Source organism: Somniosus microcephalus, chromosome 19 (genome assembly GCF_052327205.1).
Source record: "Somniosus microcephalus isolate GS21.2 chromosome 19, FLI_Smic_1.0, whole genome shotgun sequence".
NCBI classification, from domain to species: Eukaryota; Metazoa; Chordata; class Chondrichthyes; order Squaliformes; family Somniosidae; genus Somniosus; species Somniosus microcephalus.
In genome coordinates, this window is record NC_141005.1 from 56,647,217 (window position 1) to 56,664,425 (window position 17,209).

General features: G+C 46.8%; 1 protein-coding gene across 2 annotated transcripts in view; it reads right to left on the reverse strand.

Moving 5' to 3' along the window:
* Positions 1-1,099: 1,099 nt before the first annotated feature.
* Positions 1,100-17,209, reverse strand: part of susd2 (sushi domain containing 2) — a 140,193-nt gene continuing 124,083 nt past the window's right edge. For both annotated transcript variants that reach the window (XM_085961809.1, XM_085961808.1), the window contains 2 exons: positions 14,093-14,189; positions 1,100-2,547 (listed from right to left, as the gene is read on the reverse strand). In XM_085961809.1, coding sequence (XP_085817935.1) covers positions 2,475-2,547; positions 14,093-14,189 — 170 coding nt within the window. In that variant the 3' untranslated portion in view covers positions 1,100-2,474. The remainder of the gene's footprint in view (positions 2,548-14,092; positions 14,190-17,209) is intronic.

Below are 17,209 nucleotides of genomic sequence, written 5' to 3' on the forward strand. Positions count from 1 at the left end.
AGAAGTGATTAGACGACTGGGAGAATACAATGGGATAGCACAATCTCCTCTTACCTCCGAGACCTGGCTTCAAATCTAGTCCAGGTTAACGGAATGAAAGTCTCTTCTCTCCACTGGATGTAAGGGTTCACAATAGTTTGGACAATCTCTACCCAGTTTTGAGTGGACATGGCCCACAGTGCAAAATGCCAATCCGTTTGGTACTCTCACTCAGGTACACCAAGGAGTAGGGGAGATATTTTCTGTGTATTAAATGCAACAATAGCACAAATATGTTTTTAACGTTATACGTAGCACATAGAGGAAATCTTTCTACTCACCTCCCCTTCCAAGGATGGTGGGTGCAGGAAATGAAAATAACCACAAGCATAGTGAGTGTTGCCTTTCAGAGGTTGGGTCAAAGGCACAAGGGTGGGGGGGGTAGGCTTTCTGGGGTGAAATTGGCCTTGGGCGTCGACGCAAAACAGGCAATAGCGAATTAGCAGCCTAGTTTTACACTTCGCCCAGATTTTCTTTTCCATTGGCTGATTTAGCAGAGCGGGTTTGGAGAGGCTCCTGAATATGACCGGGTGAAGGAGCTAAACTAACCCAGAGGTGCATTAATTCAACCACTGTCTCATTTCAGTAGTGTGCGATAGTTCGGTCCTCTCATCCTGCTGATTTAGTAACATCTGCACTCACTGCTGAATCAAAAATTTCATGGCATCTACTGAAATAATATGACAAATAAGAATGTTAAAATTAATAATGATCCTTTCATTGCTGTATTTTAAAACTCACTGATGGTTAGGCTGGCTCTGTAAAGGAGGTCCTGATCATAATGCTCAGCTCTCTTTTAGTAAATGGGGTTTTGTTAGTGAAATTGTATCCTTGAAAGGGGACACCCTCTTTGAAAAGAGTCTCCATGAAGGGAAGACATCTTCTTTGAAAAGGCTCCTCATTGAGAGGCGCCATCTTGAGTGGGATGATAACATCCTTTCGTTAAATGGTGATGATGTAAAGATTGTGCTCCACGTGAGGCCAACAAGTGAGGCACTTCAGTGGAATAAATTACACGTTGCCACAGCAGACAGAATGTCAAAGTAAACGAATGCATATGTCAGGGGAAAAAATAAATCTGTGTTGTTTTTAATTAAGTCAGCAGTTAATGATATATTCAATCATAAAAAACTGAATAACGTTACACATTGAACTAATCGTCTTATTGCACAAAATGGCAGCTTAGGTTACTTAGGCAAGAAAAGCTGCTACATTCAACGATCACACTATGCTATAAAAATGAACAAAGCTGGCTAGATATTATCTCTTAGAGAAAAATCTTTTTATTTTAAAAAAAAGTAAGGTAAATGGGGTAGAAGTATGAGAGACAGTGGGTTTCAAACACTATACTTTCAACCCCCCCTGGGACCTGGGTTTGAATCTAGTCCAGATTGATGGGGTGAAAATCTCACCCGGCCTGCTGGAAGAAGCTTGGGCAGCCACAGGCTAATGGACGCATGTCCACAAGCAAAATAAAAACCTTCCACAAATTTGGCAATTCACTCCGAAAGGCCACAAGGACAGCTGTTGTCGGGAATGGAATTGCACAGTCATGTGGTTGTCAGTGAGACTGGAGGTTAAGGCATACTGTCAGGGCAGTGTGGAGGGAGCTTCATTACACAACTCAACTGTGCTGTACCTGCCGTTGGAGTGTTCAGTGCAGAGGCTGCAACAAGCAGCACTGCCATCCTGCACCTGGAGTGCAGGAATGTCACACGATTCATATTATCGTCGAATAAGCTCATCTTGAAAGGTAGACTGAGCCAAAGGAAGCTGCGCAGATGGATTTTTAAATTAAATTTCAAATGAAATTAAAATAAGAAGTATGAGGAAATAGGATTAGTAGCGAGGCCAGAACCAGTTAAAGATCAACTTCACTTCTGGAGATCTCTCTTTTTTTAATGTACAAGCAAAGAGCTGAATTATGGACTCCCCCACCCTTCAAGGAAAAGTCAATGCTTCGGATCGGTACTGGACTTGAGGCAGTTCAGGAAGGAGGAGTGAAGTCAGAGTGTACAACAGACTGAAGCTTAGAATCAGTGCTCTGACAAATCTAAACTCATCGATGCTCCCAATCCCGCCAATTAGACCAGCCTTACACTGAGCAATTAGTCCTGTGGCTGGTATTGATACTGTTACAGGCTGAACTGACTGAATGCCGTGGCTGGCCCAGCAAACCCAGACATTATAAAAATGATCATTTAAATTCCTCTAAAAACGGAACAAAGCCATAATTAATTTGCCAACTTTGGCCCACAGCTGCCTGAAAGATTATCCAACTCGCTCTGAAAAATGTGTAATCCGTTTTGCCGAAGGCTTCTGGAATTAAAAAGAGAGAAAAGATCCATCTGCCAGACGCCGTTCGCTGGGCTGACTGCAAGGCGGGAGGGTCTGTCCATGCCGAGGGTGGGGGGAGAGGGGTTCTCTCTTTACAGTTACATATTTTCAGTTTTCACCGTGCTGGTATTTTGAAACTCGTGAGAATTTTGAGCCACTTTGGCTTTTTTCCTGGAAAGGGAAAAGAAAGATGAATAAGATCGCCGTGCTCGATCGAACGGCAGAGGAGGAGCTAGACCGTCTGAAAATAAGGATGGTTATAAGGTCTTAAAATAGACAAAGCACCTCATCCAGACACCTTGCACCCAGGATCTTTAAAGGAGACGGGAACTGAAACTACTGAAGCCTTAAGTGATATTTTTGCACTAAATTCTTAAGGATTGGAAAGTGGCTAACATAACTACGTTATTTTAGAAAGGGTCAAGGGACAAATTCTTCCACTTATATCTGTTAACAGGGTTCTTCAATGGCCTGCCCGCAATACAGTCACACGAGGACATTCCTCTCAAACCAGCTGCATGCTCATCCGTGACCCGTCCTTTTCTTTACACACCCCTTTGCTCTCTTTGCAGACAAAGGAAGCCTACAAATAAAAGGAAGTGTTTGCAAACCGAAGAGAGCACACCAGATCTCAGGCCTTCAGTGCTCCTGGAAGAACTGATCCGAGATGTAGTGGGCCGACACTCCATGGTCCCCATTGGCGAGGGGGGCATGGAGATGGTGCATCTCCCTCTGCTCCGAGCTATAAAACTCCTCTTCATCCCAGAGGCTAGGAGGAATATACACACTACCTGTGCCTATTCAGGTAAACCACCTTCAATGGAAGGGGGAGCCATTTAAAATTCTCACCCCCTCCCTCTCTCTAACCTCCTCTAGTCTTACAACCCTCCGAAATCTCTGCGCTCCTCCAATTCTGTCCTCTTGCGCATCCCTGATTTACATTGCTCCACATTGGCGGCCGTGCCTTCAGCTGCCTAGGCCCTAAGTTCTGGAATACCCTCCCTAAACCCCCTCTCCTCCTTTAAGATGCTCCTTAAAATCTACCTCTTTGACCAAGCCTGTCCTAACATGTCCTTATGTCGCTTGGTGTCAAATGTTTGTCTGATTACACTCCTGTGAGGTGCCTTGGGGCATTTTACTATGTTAAAGGCGTCATATAAATGCAAGTTGGCGAAAACTGAAATTCAAAACAAAAATAAAACTGCAATCTGATCCAAACGCACAATGAGCCAATGACCGTACAACACGAAGAAAAGAAAACCTGTCCCAAAAAAACAGCGCTGCTAATTCACCACAAAAGGTCAGGCAGTACAGCTTCAAAAGCCTACAGAAGTGTGTTTTGCTCCAGCATCTAAAGGCAGTGTTGGCCTTGCAACGAGGCCACATTATGTAATAATTCCCGGGGCAGCCAACAGCCACACACAGCCCTAAATGAATGGTCCAATGAGGCTCGCTGCACCACCAACACAGGCCCATCAGAAAATCCAGGGCCAGTGCAAAACCAGCACAAGGTCTCTGTGCCTGTTTCCACTCCCTCCACACCCGCTTTTCCGCACCAGGTTTTCCGCTCGCTCTGCTCCAGATTTACATCCCACTCTGCACTGGGTTTTCCGTTCCCTCCGTGCCCGATTTTCCGCTCCTGGTTTTCAGCTCCCTCCCCACCCAGTTTTCCGCTCCCTCCACTCTCGGTTTTCTGCTCCCTCCGTGCCCGGTTTCAACTCCCTCCATTCCCGATTTTCTGCTCCCTCTGACCCAGGTTTTTCGCTCCCTCCACTCCCGGTTTTCCGCTCCCTCTGCATCTGGCATCCCCCTGCGCTGCCAGGAACAGACGCGATATTTCAATCCCGAGAAGATGTTATGCCATGAACACTCATCGCACTCATGTCGACTTTCTCCTCCGCTGTTTCACTGGGTTGATACTTCCATTAAAGTGGCTGACAGAGGACGCTGATACAAGGGCTATACCGCTGCCAGTAGTCATTTCCAGGCTTTAACGAGGAGGTGGGTAAGTGGGGTTGATTTATGAAAAAGAGATGGGCTTGTTGAGCCCAATAGCTTTTTCCTGTTGCTGATGCACTGTTGGGGCCGTGGATGAGTCACCTGTGGAATTCAACTGTTTTAACTTAAAGCCTTTTGTTTTGGCTAGAGAAGTATCTGAAAGACACAGAACTCATCCCCGTGTTTGCGTGGGTTTTCTCCGGGTGCTCCGGTTTCCTCCCACAGTCCAAAGATGTGCGGGTTAGGTTGATTGGCTATGATAAATTGACCCTTAGTGTTAGGGGGATTAAATACGTGGGGTTACGGGGATCGGGTGGGATATGTGTCGGTGCAGGCTCGATGGGCCGAAATGGCCTCTATCTGCACTGTGGGGTTTCTGTGTGTTTCTGTGTGTGAACCACATAAGTAGAGTTCCCATTTGCCCGATACAGACTGTGTGCACCCCCTCCTCTCACCCCACTTTCCTAAACCCAGAGAACCTTGTCAGGGCTTGGCAGTGATCAAAGTACGGCACTGAGCTCTACAAGCAGTAAAGTCTCAGGTTCAATCCACAGTTTTAAAAGCATGCCCTGCAATACTGCCTGCACAACAGTGACTACACTTCAGAAAAGGTCAGTCATTGGCTGTGAAGCACTTTGGGCCATCCTGAAGATGGGAAGGCTCCATATAAATGCATGCTTGCTTTTTTGTTCTAGTCTGGGGCTAGATATTCTCACCACTGAAATGAATGGGGCCTAATTAGAGTCTTGCTGAGTTAGCCATGGCTGTAGCAGATTCTGGGTGGAGAAGTCACTTATAAACCATTGGAGAGGTGTTCCAAACCGGCCATCTGTTATCTCCATATGATTAATTAACAACATTTGAGCAAACGCAGAATTACAACCAGCTCATAAATGTTAAATGTGATGATACTGTGTGATATTCTTTCATTTATTCCCCATTGATTTATAATATACATAGGAACATAATAGTCCATTAAAGTAATCTTTTAATGTAACATTCTCCTGAAACATCAGACAGCCCCACTAATGGCCTAGTGATTAAAGTATGGCACTGAGCTCTACAAGCAGTATAAAGTCTTAGGTTCAATCCATAGTCGGTAATGATTTAACTGGGCCAACGGTTCAGGCACTAGAATTGGCCTCAGTGGCTCTGGGGAGGAGGAGAGGGGGGAAAATATCATCCAGGATCCCACTCCTGATCGCTATCCGGTGATTCCTGCTGGGAAGTACACATGTGGACATCAGAGGAGGTCAGGATCAGGTCAGCTGTGATGCCCCCTCCGCTCCCAACGGTTAAACAGCTCACCAAGACCCACATTTCTAGGCTCACGCGTGAAGAATAGCCAAGAGCATGAGGTGGGGGAGGGTGGCCAGTGGGTACTGCAGAACAAGTCAGTGCTTCCCAGAGAAGAATAAAATCCTCCTTCTGCCTGACAGATAGCACCAAATCTCGTGGTTCTGACAGACAGAGGAGAGACTGACAGCAGTGACAGAATATACAAACCCCACCAGCAAGACTCGACTCTGGATATGAAAAGGGCAGGGGTGGAAGGAAAACGATATAAAAATAATGTATTTATACAGCGCCTTTCATGGCCTCAGGACATCCCAGAGCATTTTACAGCCAATGAAGTACCTGTGAAGTGCAGTCACTGTTGTAATGTAGGAAACACGGCAGCCAATTTGCGCACAGCAAGGTCCCACAAACTGCAATGTGATAATGACCAGATAAGCCATTTTAATGATGTTGGTTGAGGGATAAATATTGGCCAGGACACCGAGGAGAACTTCCCTGCTCTTCTTTGAATAGTGCCATGGGATCATCCAGGGCAGACGGAATCTCGGTTTAACGTCTCATCCGAGAAATGACTCCTGTGACAGTGCAACACCCCCTCAGTACTGCACTGAAGAGTCAGCCCAGATTATGCACTCAAGTCTCTGGGGTAGGACATAAATCCTCGAGCTTCTGACTCGGAGGCAAGAGTGCTGCCAACTGAGCTGGATACAGTATCAAGCTGGGTGGAAATGTATTCTAGACCATGAAACATATGTAAAGACACTGTGGAACTTTTTTTGACTCCTGTAGAATGTTTCAGACTCGCAATACACTCTCGGGCCATCTCTTATTCATCCATGCAACTAATACCAGCTCTGTGGGGCGATTAAACAAATTGCTTGGGGGAGATGAAATTGTTCTTGGGTGGTAATGCAAACCGAGCGATGGCGAATTGGCAGCCTGTTTTACACCCCGCCTGATTTTCTTTTCAATTGAAGTCGCTAGCGCCCAAGGCCAAGTACACCCCCTTGGAGTCTCACCATGAATATCCTTTATAAAATAAAGGAAGGTTCGCTTTAATGGCCAGGAGTTCCCTCCGAGCCGCTTCCACTCAGCTGCCATCACTTTGGGCTGCAGAAACCCCGTTGACATAAAGGTGAGTTTAATTAAAATATACTTAACTTTTTGGTGCTGGCCTCCTTTTTGCTGTTTAGGCTGCATTGGGAACCCAGAAAACTGAGTGGAGAAGGCCCGCGCCACCATATCCGAGAAAACAGGCCTTAGACACATTCAAGGGGCTCAACGCCTGTTTCAGGCAGCTGCTAGCGACGCCTGGAAAACCGCCTTTACCAATATGGCGGCGCCCGTAATGCAGACACAGATTGGGCGCAGGACGTTAAGCCTCAAAAGTGTTCCATGTTTCCCCCCTTTTCCGCATGGAAAATGGGCACAACGTGGAAGAATTTCTCCCCAGCGTATCTTTGTCAGGACTAGAATGATGATAGCAAGATATCTGCTGCTTCTATTGTTGAGTGGATATAGACATAGAACTGTTACTAAATGTCTACCGGCAAACTGACTGCTGGATTCACTCTGTATGGACAAAGACGACTGGCGCTGGCCACTTCCTTCCCGCCCGCCACATTCAGATGCTAGCAGGGCCCATTTCCCTCCTGTCTGCCCCTTTACCTACTGCTCCCTGGGACCGCCAGGTAAAGCCTTTTGGTAGGCCCAAGGTAGCATTTGGAATGTCCCTAAATGTTGAAAATGGAGGAAAAGGGCTTAGAGAGGCCTCCTCTCCCTCCACTTTGCCTCAATGGTTCACCTGCTGAAAGTCTCAGGCTTGGCCAAGCTCTTCCAGTGGGCAACGTCTTCAAGTCTTCGAGGCCCTGTGGCCTTTACGTTTCCTTCCGGTCCCTTCTGGTGCTGTAGAAGTGGCCCTGCTACAGAACCACCTGGATCATCCTGGGGCCTGCTGGCAGGCTCCCACTTGCTATCAGAAATCTGGCATGAATACATAGTGACCCCTAACCCAGGAAACTGGCCCAGGGTCAGGGGCCTAATGCCTGTTTCGGGCAGCTGCCTGAAAAACGTCCGAGGTCAATATAGTGCCAGACATATTGCAGGCATCCTTGAGGCATAGCCCTGCTGTATTGGTCATTTTTGACCCTGTTTTCGGGCCCAACAATGACCAATTTCTGCCCCAAAAACTTTAGAGATATTTAAGAGACAGTTGAATGCTGTGGTAGGTTTGATGGAAAAGGAAAGGAAAAGAGAAAGGGAAAGGGAAGTCTGCATTTCTGTAGTGTTTAGCAAATCTTTTAGGAACATCCCAAAATGCTTCTCGTACAATAAGTTAACGTGCAGTCACTGCAGGAAAGCACATCAGCCATTTTTGCACGTAGCAAGAGCCCATAAATAATAGTAAGATAAGTGATCAGTTAATCTGTTTCTGGTTGTGTTGTTTGGGGGAGGAATATCGGCTAATGGTCACCAGGAGAACTCACTACTTTGGAAAGTGTCACTGCATCTATTATATCCGCCTGAACCACTGGGAACTTGGTTTAATGGCTCCTTCCAAAGATAGGCTGAACAACCTTCCTGATCTGCACTTATATTGCGATCTGCCCCCTACCCCACCCCACCCCACCTCACAGTATAGGTTGATCAGATTCCACAGCACCAACAGCCTCAGCGTGTTACTAACTTCTTCCTCTTAAACCGGCTCTATAATATAAAAAGGGACAGAGATGCTTGGGCACCTGCCAAAAGGTTTTAGCAGAATTCTACGCGTAAAGCATTCCTAGCAAGAGTCCAGGGGTATAGACACCTGGGACCAAGTCCTAGAATAGGTCATTTTTCCTTTCTCATTCTGAGATAACTGAGAGTGGAGATGCACAATGAAGAGAGTCTGCTTTGCTGCAACAGGTGTGGTGTTTCCACTCTGTGAGACAGCACTTTGTGCACTCAGTCAACTCTATAGAATAAAGGATACTCAATACACCTGGATGTAGGTTTTGTTCAACAATTGAAAGCTATTTCCTGCCAGCGATTCTGTTTACAATACAAGTCACACAGTGAAACCCTCTTTTCAAACGGTTTTACATCCTGTTCTTACTTACAGAATTTCAAAATGGTCGAAGTCACCCTGCAATACGATAGTCACTTGTCATTAGGAGTTAAAGTCTGGTAGGTACTTTTTTTGGAACCGTGATTTGTTGGTGATTCAGGAGAGGTACAATTCTCTAAGCGTCAGCAGTCTGTCTCCACCTTGGCCAAGTGACCATTCCTCCTGTGTGGATCTGAACAGTGCCCGTCTTTGGGGTTATTTTTAGGGGGCATCACAGCCAGGCCTGATCCTTGTCCTCACTCAGTGTCCGCAAACGCACACTTTCCAGCAGGGTTTTCTGGCCAGCACTCGGGAATGGGAACACTGGGAATGGGAATGGGAACACTGGCCGGTTTCTCACTTTCCCTAGCCCAGGGAAAATGAAGCCTCTACCACTAGGCCCAGCTGAGATCAGCTTCCTCAGCACAGGCCAGGAATCGAACTCTGGGCTTCCCTGAGATGCATGGCTCAGACTGGAGTTTTATATTTACCCACTGAGCCATTTAGAAGAGCATGAAATATTTTGACCCACTCCTTCCTTCCTTTCATTATTCCACCCATTCAGTTCTTTGTGACATGCCTTTCCATTGTCGAAATTATTTGGCATTGAAATGTTTCACCTCTGTTAGGGAGGATGAGGAGAATGGCAGCCATGTTAACTTGTACATCCAGAGTAAGTGATGCCATTCTGCACTAAGGAGCTAGGTAAAGATTATCATCAATTTCACTTGCATGCTGCAGCCCTCATTAACTAGGGAGGGGGTACAACAACAACAACTTGCCTTTATATAGCACGTTTAATGTAGTAAAATGTCCCTGAGGTGCTTCACAAGAGCGTTATCAAACAGAATTTGACACCGAACCACATAAGGAGGTATTAGGACAGGAGACCAAATCCTTGGTCAAACAGGGAGATTTTAAGGAGCATCTTAAAGGAGGAGGGAGAGGTAGAGAGCTGGAGAGGTTTAGGGAGGAAATTCCAGAGCTCAGGGCCCAGGCAACTGAAGGCACGGCCACCAAATGCGGGGCGATTAAAATCAGGGAGGCGCAAGAGGTCAGAATTGGTGAAGCGCAGAGATCTTGGCAGGTTGTAGGGCTGGAGGAGGCGACAGAGATAGGAAGGGGCGAGGCCATGGTGGGATTTGAACACAAGGATGAGAATTTTAAAATCGAGGTGTTGCTGGACTGGGAGTCAATGTAGGTCGGTGAGCACAGGGGTGAGAGGTGAACAGGACTTGGTGCGAGTTACGATATGGGCAGCAGAGTTTTGGATGAACTCAAGTTTATGGGGGGGTGCAAGGTGAGAGGCCGGCCAGGAGAACATTGGAATAGTCGAGTTCAAAGGTAACAAAGGCATGGATGAGAGTTTCAGCAGCAGACAACTAGGGAGGGGGTGCGGGTCACTGAGGCGGCCACTACAGGTAGAGAGTTGAGTTTCTTTCCCCCCCCCCCCCAAATATAACTTAATGGGAGGAGTACAAACAGTAAGGAAGTTACTGCAACTATTAGATTACAATGCTCACTTTATCATAAAAGAAAACATTTCCAGAAATGAAAAGGACACCGCACCTTGGGGACTGCCGCCTTTTGGCAAGTCAGAAACCAAACAGCAGCGGAATCGTGCGGAGAGACCAGAGAAGCTGGGATTGTTCTCCTTAGAGCAGAGAAGGTTAAAGGGAGATTTAATAGAGGTGTTCAAAATGATGAGGGGGTATGATAGAGTAGATAGGGAGAAACTGGCAGGACGGTCAATAACCAGAAGACACAGATTTAAGATAATTGGCAAAAGAACCAGAGGGGAGATGAGGAGAATTGTTTCTTACTCAGTGAGTTGTCATAATCTGGAATGCAATGTCAAAGGGTGGTGGAAGCAGATTCAATAAGAACTTCCAACAGGGAATTGGATAAATGCTCGAAGGGGAAAATGTGCAGGGCTATGAGGAAAGAGCAGGGTGTGGGACTGATGGTATAACTCTTTCAAAGAGGCACACGCATGATGGGCCAAATGGCCCCCTTCTGCGCTGTATGATTCTACGGCTTGGATCCTAAACTTTGCTTTGCTATTGCTAAAAGTTCACTGAAAACCTTACTAGAGAAAACCTCCATATTACAAAGAACTAGTCAGACAAGAACAAAATAACAGACCTTAGAGGGCCGGGATTCCTCTCCCCTCCTCCTCATGTCAGGCGCCAGACAGGCCATTGCACCCATAAAGGGGGCAGAACACTCAAATTCCTCAGCTGGGGCCATTGCTGAGTGCACCCCCAGATCAGGGCAGGGGCTTGTGCGGGGAACGAGGGGCAAAAACAGGGCCGCAGATGCATTCCTGGCCACTGGCCTCCTGACTGCTGCTGATGCCCAGCAGATAGAAGACCCTCGGGTCTAAACTTCATGCTCGGAAGGGAAGAATATAAACTTACCCGCAGCCAGATAGGGTACTCCTGGGCCCCCCTCAGCTCCTGAGGAAGGTCCTGGTGCAAGTCCCACTGCCAACTTTTTGGGGGGTTCCCTGTGTTTGGGCATAAAAGGTGAGGCAGAAGGGTCAAGAATGCCTCCTCCTGCCTTATAAACATGGGAGCACTAGGCCTGCAGGCCCAGGCCCTGAAAGGCCCATTCAGAGAGGCCCAGGAACTGCCCGGGCAGCGTAGTGGGGGTGGAGACTTGATGCAGCAGGTCTCCGTCCTCATCTCTGCACCTGGGTTCCCAGATACTGTGAGGAGGAAAATTAGCTCCACTGGTGTCTATTCTAGTTTCATGATTTCCAGGCTGCCCATTCAAAAGGCAGATTATCTGACCCCAAAACCCACCTCTCCGCCCCTCATTGTAGCCCAGCCCTTGGAAGATAAGCATTGAATGTTATAGTGGGGTGGTTCCTACATTAACTATCCCATAACACATAGAAAAAGTAACAGTACCCTTATAACAGGCAGTAGTCTTACTGTAACCGAGTTGGGGGTGGGGGGGCAGGTGGGGGTTGCAACAACAGATTAGGTTTTCATTTTGATTAAAAGAGCCAGAGGCGACATAAGGAAAACAATTTTAACAAAGTGAGTTGTTATGATCTGGAACGCACTGCCTGAAAGGGTGGCGGAAGCAGCTTCAATAATAATTGGATAAATAACAGAAAAGGGAAAATTTGGGGAGCTGCCCCTACCCCCCGATCTCCAGTAATTTAAATGAGAACAATTTTAAAAGATGAAAGTCAGGTGGGCTCCATTAGTCATGTGATCCTCCACACCCAGCTTCTCTCTGTGCGCTCAGTCAAGGTGATGATTTAATACCCAAGCGCAAAAAAGAAAAGAAATCTGCCCCTTATTTTTCTATTGAGACACTGGTAGTGCCCAGTAATGGCCTGGTGGGCACAGCCACTGTGAAGTAACCTAGACACATAGACCAGGTGGTCCGTTGTTCAATTGCCGGTCTGTGCTAATCTGTACTAAGTTAGCTGATCTCAGCCAAGGCAACAGGAGAGACCTCAGTGCCCAAGGACAAGCGAAGGTAAAAAAAACATCGGTGTCCCAGTCCTGATTGACAATTTCTGAAAAGTGACATGTGTGTGACCATTGGTTAGTACAGGATCAGACTTGCTGGCTCGTCCATGATCTTACCTCCTGCCAACACTCAGGAGAACAGTTCAAGTAAATATCTATAAAATGCTTTTGCATTTTTTTCCTGGACTTTCCCTTTAAGGAATTAATGCTGATATGCATAAAAGTAATTTAACTAATTACAGTAGGAGGTCTTATGATGCAACTTTATTTTGCATTTTGACTAGTACATTAAAATATAAATCAATTATTGAAGCACTCTGTGCACCGATAAATTATGCAGAAAGATTGGGGGGTCACGAAGGTGTAATTAACTTAATGATGTCACATTTGCAGACACAGACAGCTCTGCTTTTTCACTTACTTTATTGAAAGTGGGGTGAGTAGCTCCCCTAGTGGCTCCAATGGTAACTGCATTGCTCAGTAAACTGCTGAGCTTCACAGAGCAGGAAGGTCTAGGGTTCAATCTGTCCTGAGGTAGTCAATCTCAACTAGGGTGGCGATAGGGATGTTAGCAAAGGAGAGTGGGGAAAAAAATCAGGCAGGCATCCCACTCCTAACCACTATCCAGTTGCTCGTGTTACATAGGAACAGGAGTAGGCCATTCAGCCCCTCAAGCGCATTCTGCCATTCATGGCTGATCTGTATCTTCACAGAATCACAGAAACCCCACAGTGCAGATAGAGGCCATTTCGGCCCATCGAGCCTGCACCGACACATATCCCACCCGATCCCCGTAACCCCTACACCAACACATAACCCACCCTATCCCCGTAACCCCACGTATTTAATCCCCCTAACACTAAGGGTCAATTTATCATAGCCAATCATCCTAACCCGCACATCTTTGGACTGTGGGAGGAAACCGGAGCACCCGGAGGAAACCCACGCAAACACAGGGAGAATGTGCAAACTCCACACAGACAGTCACCCGAGGCCGGATTCGAACCCGGGTCCCTGGCGCTGTGAGGCAACAGTGCTAACCACTATGCCACCATGCTGCCCCTTAACTCCATTTACCTGCTTTGGTTCCATATCCCTGAACACGCTTACCTAACAAAAATCGATCGATTTCAGTTTGAAATTTTCAATTGACCTACCCTCAGCAATGTTTTGGGGAGAGACTTCCAGATGTGTGAAGAAGCGCTTTTTGACATCACCCCTGAATGGCCTAGCGCTAATTTTAAGGTTATGCCCCCTTGTTCCCATCTCTCCCACCGGAGGAAATAGTTTCTCTCTATTTACCCAATCAATTCCTTTAATCACCTTAAACCCCTCAATTAGATCACCCTTTGATCTTCTATACGCAAGGGAATACTAGCCCAGTGTATGTATGTGGATGTTGTGTATCCCTAAACCTCTTTGCCTCTCCAGCTCTCCCTCTTCTCCTTTAAGGTACTCCTCAAAAACTTTCTTCTTTCACCAAGCTTCTAATCACCTGTCCTAAAATCTCCTTCTTTGGCTCAGTGTCACTTGTTGTCTGATTACACTCCTGTGAAGCACCTTGAGACGTTTTACTATATTAAAGGCGCTGTATAAATCCAAGTTGTTGCGTGAGGGCGGGATTCGGCTCAGTTGATTAGCCCACTGGCACATTTTGAGCTGGCTCGTAAAGAAAGGCCGCGTGGGTGAGGGATCAGAGAGTGGCTGGTGCCCACAGGGGAGTATCCCAGCACGAGTCACTCCTTATGGCAGAAGAGGGGAGCGGATTGAGGGAAGGGAGGGAGGGAAAAGAGAGATGATAAACACCAACAGTGAAGAGCTTCACAAAACCATTGCTCACCTTTTCAAACGCTTTTCGTTCAAACACAAGATCACTCCAATTAGGATCAGGGAGAACACAGCGAGTAGAGTTCCCAGCACGATGCCCAGAACGTTCTCTGTAAAACAAAGACACTTAAAATTACTCGAGTCAGATGCTTCAAAGATATATTTCCCTAATTATATTTCATGCGCCTCAAAATATAAACAAACAGGAGTTAAAAATAACTTCAATGGGGTTTATTTTTCCCGATTTGTTCTGGTGATGATGTAACACATTCACGTCAAAAGACTTGGAATAAGGCAGCCTTCTAATACACTCCCAGTCACTGATTATTCTCCATGGAAATCATTGTTGATGATGATTTAGCAGGTCAGTTAACACGGTCTTGTGACCTTCCTCTGTCTGCTATTTTAGCTCAAGCATCAAACCATTTATGAACTCCTCCGCTAAATTGCAAATGCATGTCATGCATCCGAAGGCGGTAATGCAGCCAGCAATAACTTATCTAAGCTCATATTACTGTCACTGTGGCCATGTTGTCTGAACACGGTAGCCACAATAGGGCCAAAGAACTTCCTTTTCGGTGTGAGCTGTTGCTGTATGTGGTTCCTTTACACCTCAATAAAGGTGAAGATCAACCCAGGGGTGTATTTTAACTCAGGTGAGTAACAGGCAGGGAATCACTCTGGCAAATTACGGCACACAGCCTTCACCGAGTCTAACCGCCGAGCTTCATTTAAATAAATACCATAGAGGCTGCCAGCTGCCGAAGACTGGGAGGCCCCTTGGCCTCCCGCTGGCTTGCAGTTAAGTGGCAGAGAGTGCTTCTCGAGAGGGTCTTGCAGGAGAGGGCGGCGGGGCGAGGCTGTGACTCTCCTCTGGGCCCGGAGCAGCAATCCTGCGCCTCCTGGACCTACAAAAGGCAAGTTTCTGGCACATCTCTTTTGGGCCTCTTCATCCTTCTCGACAGCTACCAACCTGCTTTTCAGCCTGGCTGGAGCGGTTTCTCCGCTCAGGTCCAGGTTAAAGTGCTATTGACGTAATATGACCCGATTGGCTTAAACTCGCTAGGTCCCTGCCTGCAGGTTACGATCACCGGCAGCGAGAAAGGGGAGAGTTCCAAGCGACTAAGTCACCTGCTCGGTTTTAACTGCCCACCTGCCCAATTTCCACTGGATTGACAGTGTTAAAGCCAATCCCCAGGAGTTAGCCTTGGCCTAGTAGTAGCACTCTTGGCTCTCAGTCAGAAGGTTGTGGATTCGAGCCGCACTCCAAAATCTTGAATGCACAATCGAGGCTGACACTTCAGTGCAGTATTGAGGGAGTGCTGCACTGTTGGAGGTGCTGCCTTTTGGAGGAGATGTTAATTTGAGACTTCTTCTGTCCTCTCAGGAGAATGTTAAAGATCCTAAGGCACTATTCGAAGAAGAGCAGGGGAGTTCTCCCTGGTGTCTCGCCTAATATTTATCCCTCATCCTTCAACCAACATCACTAAAAAATCACCTGGTCATTTAGCACATTGCTGTTTGTGGGAGCTTGCTGTGCGCAAATTGTCTGCTGCGTTTCCTACATCACAACAGTAACTACACTTCCAAAATACTTCATGTTAGATCTGTGGTTTAGTGGATAAATAATTACACGGATGCTGTACATAAACAAATAACAGGTCTTTACTGGAGGAGGGTCATCTCTAGACTGGGGTACAGAGGCATGCGCACAGCTTATATACCGGTGTGGTTACTGCCGGTACTACAGTATACAGGAGCTGTAAAAAGTAGTTCTGACTTAAAGCACATACACTACAATTCCTCCCTTTTTAGATTAATAATACCCCCTTAATATTCAAATAACAATTACATTTTTACATGTACAATCAATAACAAAAGTCCATTTATAGATTCAGTCTTTGGGGCGGCTTCCTGACCCTTTCGGGATAGCGCCTTTCCGGAGGTTCTTGTTCTTGGTGCAGAGGCGATTCTGACCCCTTTTCATCGGGTAGTTCATCGGGTTCCACTGCTACTGGGTCTGAAGTAGATGCTACCGGTATGTCGGGTTCATCCCCAGGTACTCGAGACATGGGGTTGACGCCTTCCTGTGACGCTAATATCTGATCGACGTGGCGTCTCACAATGTTCTCCCCGACATCCACTGTGTACATTAATGGCCCCTGCCTTGTACATATCATTCCGGGTTGCCACTTCTCTGTTCGATAGTCACGGGCCAAGACTGGTTGCCCTACATTGAAGCTCCTTGTCGGCTTCTCGTTGATGTGCTGGAATTGTTTGTCCTCAACATTTCTTCGCACATTTGGTCTGAGCAAGTCCAGACGAGATCTCAACCTTCGGTTAAAGAACATCATGGCCGGGGTCTGGTTGGTAACTGCATGTGTCGCGTTTCGGTAGGCTAATAAGAAATTGTCCATCTTATGCTGTAGTGGAATTTCCTCGTCGCACGTGGCCTTTATCGCCTTTTAAAGGTTTGTACGAACCTCTCAGCCAATCCATTGGTGGCTGGATGATACGGGGCGGATGTGTAATGCCTTACCCCATTCCTTTTCATGAATTTTTGGAACTCGTCGGATACAAACTGTGGTCCATTATCAGAGCAGATCTGCTCTGGCAAACCATTTCTGGCAAATATGGTCCGTAGGACTGCAATCGTTTTCTCTGTAGTGGTTGAAGACATCTTTATCACCTCAGGCCACTTTGAATGAGCATCCACTGCTATTAAGAACATTGAGTCCATGAATGGACGAGCAAAATCAATGTGCACCGTTGCCATGGAGAGGAGGGCCACTCCCATGGGTGTAGAGGGGCATGTGGTGATGCATTTTGGACCTTCTGGCATCCTAAGCAGCTCTTAGTTAGGTCTTCGATTTGTTGATCGATTCCCGGCCACCACACATAAGCCCTAGCAAGGCTTTTCATTTTCACTCCCCCCAGATGACCTTCATGTAGCTCCTTTAGCACTCTCTCCCTTAACTTGGGTGGAATCACCACTCTGGATCCACACATCACTGTCCCCTGGCATACTGACAGCTGTTCTCTTCTGGATGAGAATGCTGGCAACAGTGAGTCGCCATGTGTTGGCCATCCCCTCACCGTCAATTCATATACCCGTGACAGCGTCGGATCA